This window comes from Lolium perenne, chromosome 4 (genome assembly GCF_019359855.2).
Source record: "Lolium perenne isolate Kyuss_39 chromosome 4, Kyuss_2.0, whole genome shotgun sequence".
NCBI lineage: Eukaryota > Viridiplantae > Streptophyta > Magnoliopsida > Poales > Poaceae > Lolium > Lolium perenne.
In genome coordinates this window covers 281,140,907-281,144,491 of record NC_067247.2, presented here as the reverse complement: position 1 = coordinate 281,144,491, position 3,585 = coordinate 281,140,907, and the positions used below count along the sequence as shown (strand labels likewise).

The 3,585-nt window shown below is 48.1% G+C and overlaps 1 protein-coding gene across 1 annotated transcript; it reads right to left on the bottom strand.

Moving 5' to 3' along the window:
- Positions 1-1,270: 1,270 nt before the first annotated feature.
- LOC127295546 (transcription factor MYB2) lies at positions 1,271-3,352 on the bottom strand. The gene is made up of 2 exons (XM_051325508.2): positions 2,948-3,352; positions 1,271-2,390 (listed from the first exon to the last, which is right to left on the bottom strand). Exons 1-2 carry the CDS (start codon positions 3,105-3,107, stop codon positions 1,594-1,596), a joined length of 957 nt encoding a protein of 318 aa, XP_051181468.1. The 5' UTR covers positions 3,108-3,352; the 3' UTR covers positions 1,271-1,593.
- Positions 3,353-3,585: the final 233 nt, after the last annotated feature.

Genomic DNA, 3,585 nt, shown 5'->3' with positions numbered 1-3,585 from the left:
GATTAGAAGCTAGGGTTTCGGTTAATTTTATCGGCTTGTAATGATCTATCTTAGGAAGATGAAAATCTGGCGATAACTTCTTTAAAAAAAATTGGAGTTCAATTTTTGGAATATGTTCTGACCAAGTTTTAAAATAGCGTGCTAAATGAAATAGCGGCAACCTCTTTCAATGCTATGTATGCTATATCGTACTAATAGCGTGGTATATTTCAAATAGTGTTTTCAAAATAGTACTAAATATATCCTAAAATAAATAATTTTACTAGAACAAATGGACATATACTCCAAAAGTAACTAAATCATACATACATAACCACATATAAAAATAGATCTCAGATATTTTAGAAAGCTACCATCAACATTTTACAAGGCAACAACATAGTATAAATTATTTATTAAAAAAATATTAGCGTTAGCGATCTTATCTTTTGATTTAGAAGTGGAACCAACAGATTGCAGTTCATCACTACGAAAAAGTGAAAGCAACTTACCTGAAAAAATAGCATGCTAACGCTATGAAGGTTTAGCGCGATATAAGATGCTATTTCGCAAATAGCGCCATAACGAGAAAAATACTAAAATTCCCCTCAAATATTCTAGATATGCTATAGCGCGCTATTAGCAGAGAAATAGTGTGCTATTTTAAACCTTGGTTCTGACAGATTTTTTTCAAACAGGTATCGAGGAACGGATCATTTTGTTTACAGTTTTACGGGATCCGCTAGAAATGCTCTTTGCAATTGTAAATGTAACTGCAAGTTGCTCATCTGATCATGTGCGTTATGCGTGGTTAGTGCTGAAATTTTAAAGCATATCTGCTCGGCATGCACTTGGTTCGTCATGTATTCAGATGAGCTCTGCTTTGCTGTTGTACTGCTAAGTGGATCTCTCTCTCTCTTTCAGTTATCCAAAGTGTGAACCCGATGAGTTGCAAGGAGAACAAGTGTAATGCAGAGGCCATGCCGATCACATCTGGGAACTGTTGGAGCTGATGTAACGGCACCGCTTGCACTGAATTTCCGGTATAAAACATACATATGTCGGCATAAACAAATCTATCGGCCCATCGCGGTCGCCGTCACCGTAATGATATAACAACAAAAGGAACGCTTCTCGATCGATCGTCACTGGGAATTCAAGTGCGCGAGGATCACAATTAGCGGCGAGAAATGAGGGGAATCGTACGAATTTAACGTCGGGGCATTTCTTCCTTTTATTACCACTTCTAGAAACACAATTCCTACTGTACTATATATCAACTCAAAAAGAATGAGAAAAATTAAACGGATCACGTAATTAACAGTAGCAACAATTAACACTAGAACGGCTACTACATTTTTTTTTACTTTTTATACCACTACTAAATTAACACATAAGAGAAAGACGGGACAGAACTGGAGAAGAACAGCCCGGGAGGATCAGTTCAAAAATGGGCTTCTTCAGTACGTCGGTAAATCTAATTAGAGTAAATCTTGTTTTAATCCTCCCAGGTGATTTCCTCTCCTTCTTCCAATTCCGTTTCTCCGCCGTGCCAGGCGTCCCCGCGAGCACCGTCGCCGCTGTGGATTTCCATGCCACCGTATTGACTTTTCTTCACACGAGCTGCTGCGGCTGCTGCGTGTACCACAAGTCGTCCATGCTCCAGATGCTGTCGATGTCGAAGCTGCCGATCTCGAAGTCCGCGACACCCAGCTCGGGAAACCCGAGACCCGGCAGCTGCTCGGGAGTCCAAGCTTCCCCGACCTGGCACGGTGCCTGCTGCTGCTGCTGCTGCTGCTGCTGGATCAGCTGGTCCGTGTGGCACATGGCGGTGGCGCTGGAGGCGTCGCAGGCGGTGGTGAACCACTCTGCGCCGTCGACTGCGGCTGGCCAGCTGGGCTGGGCGCCGGCGCCGGAGTCCGTAGACGGCGAGGAAGAAATGGTAGTGGTGCCCGACTGCTCCGGGGCCGACGTAGTGTTTAGCAGCTGCTCGACGCCGTACTCCGCTGGCCAGCATGCATCGACGGGAAGTTCCGGTGACTCGTAGATGCCCTCTTGTTCCCAGGGGAGGGGCGTGTCCGCGGCGGCGGGCTGCGCCGCCTCGGCAGCCTGGATGCGCTCGACGAGGCGCGGCATCCAGAGGTAGCGCATCACGTCCTTGAACTGCTGGCTGTTGACGTCGCACTTGAGCTGCTTGGCGTGCTTCTGCACGCGCGTTCGCCAGTAGTTCTTGATCTCGTTGTCCGTGCGGCCGGGGAGGTGCTGCGCGATCTTCGACCACCGGTTCCCCCACCGCGAGTGCAGCTCCAGGATGAGAAGCTGCTCCTGCGGAGTGATGCTGCCGCGCCGGAGGTCGGGACGGAGGTAGTTCAGCCACCTCAGACGGCAGCTCTTGCCGGTGCGTTTCAGACCTGCACAAATCAAGCTAAAGATTAATCACATGGCCAAATGGAACAATCACATCACTTTCTCGCTACTAATAAATTCACCAAGTTGCTCGTTAGATATATGCGACTATCTATATATGCATGTATGTGACAAGACGAGTGATGTAATGGAAGAGAGATTATACTGGTAAATAAATATCCCTATGGCCGGGAATAATGCTAACCACTGAAAATTCTCCTCGCTCACTATAGCTTCTGGCTAGCTGGGTGGCTGCTAGGTAGGCAAATCAGGCATGGAGGCTCGTAGCTATCTGTTTCCACAAATTAGCATGTTGATGCAAAGCGACAGGTTTGTTGCTTGCTTGAAGTTCCAGAATATCTGAGACTAATCGTACTTCATAGTGGAAACAAAATGATGCAAGCAACCAATCTACCTCAGAGATGGATGGGTAGATGATGATGTGCTTGAATAATTCATGCATGGTGAGACCAAACCAAAGGATGCAGACATGCAGTTCTAGAGAGAGGAGATGAGATATGCAATTGAGCACTTGGATGGATGATCATGAATCGTATCCTACCTGCTGATCGGGCGAGCGAGTTCCAGCGGCCCTCGCCATGCGCGGCGATGTAGTTCACCAGCAGGATGTCCTCCTCCACTGTCCACGGTCCTCGGCGCAGGTCGCCGGCCATCACCTCCTCCTCGCTGCTGCTCGAGTCTCGCTCGTGCGCCATGTCCATCAACTTAAAACCTTCCTTCTCCTCGATCAACCGATGGAGCCAGTCAGTCAGCAGGAGAAGAGAGCTCAGGAGGTTTTTGGATTGGGGTTGTTCGAGATGGAAGCAGTGTGGCAGAAGAATCTGCGTTGCGGTGAGTTGCGTGTGATGGAATTGGCGGGAGAGGAATGGGGTGGCTTATATAGACGACGGCCGGGCGAGGCGATGGTGAGGTGGGGAGGTGGGGTGGCTCTGGTGGACTCGGGAAGAAGAAGCATGTGGGGGAGCACGCCGCAAATACGGAGATTAGTTTAGGCCTTCCTCACTTTATCTTTCAAAGCCAAAAGTTTAGGGTATATTGGGGGTTAGGGCGAGAGTGGGATATTTACCTCACCATCGGGCTAATTAGCCACGCTGCTGATCGTCTCGCGTACACGGATTGGAGTCTGGAGAGTTTGACTGGTTGACTCGCCTAGACCCGCACCCACACTTCGAAGAGTTC

What these genes read in the sequence shown, in the direction of transcription:
- LOC127295546 (XM_051325508.2), bottom strand. Translation starts at nt 3,107, where the DNA reads ATGGACATGGCGCACGAGCGAGACTCGAGCAGCAGCGAGGAGGAGGTG. An exon ending in CTCGCTCGCCCGATCAGCAG is followed by an intron (nt 2,391 to 2,947) that starts GTAGGATACGAT and finishes TGATTTGTGCAG; the next exon opens with GTCTGAAACGCACCGGCAAG.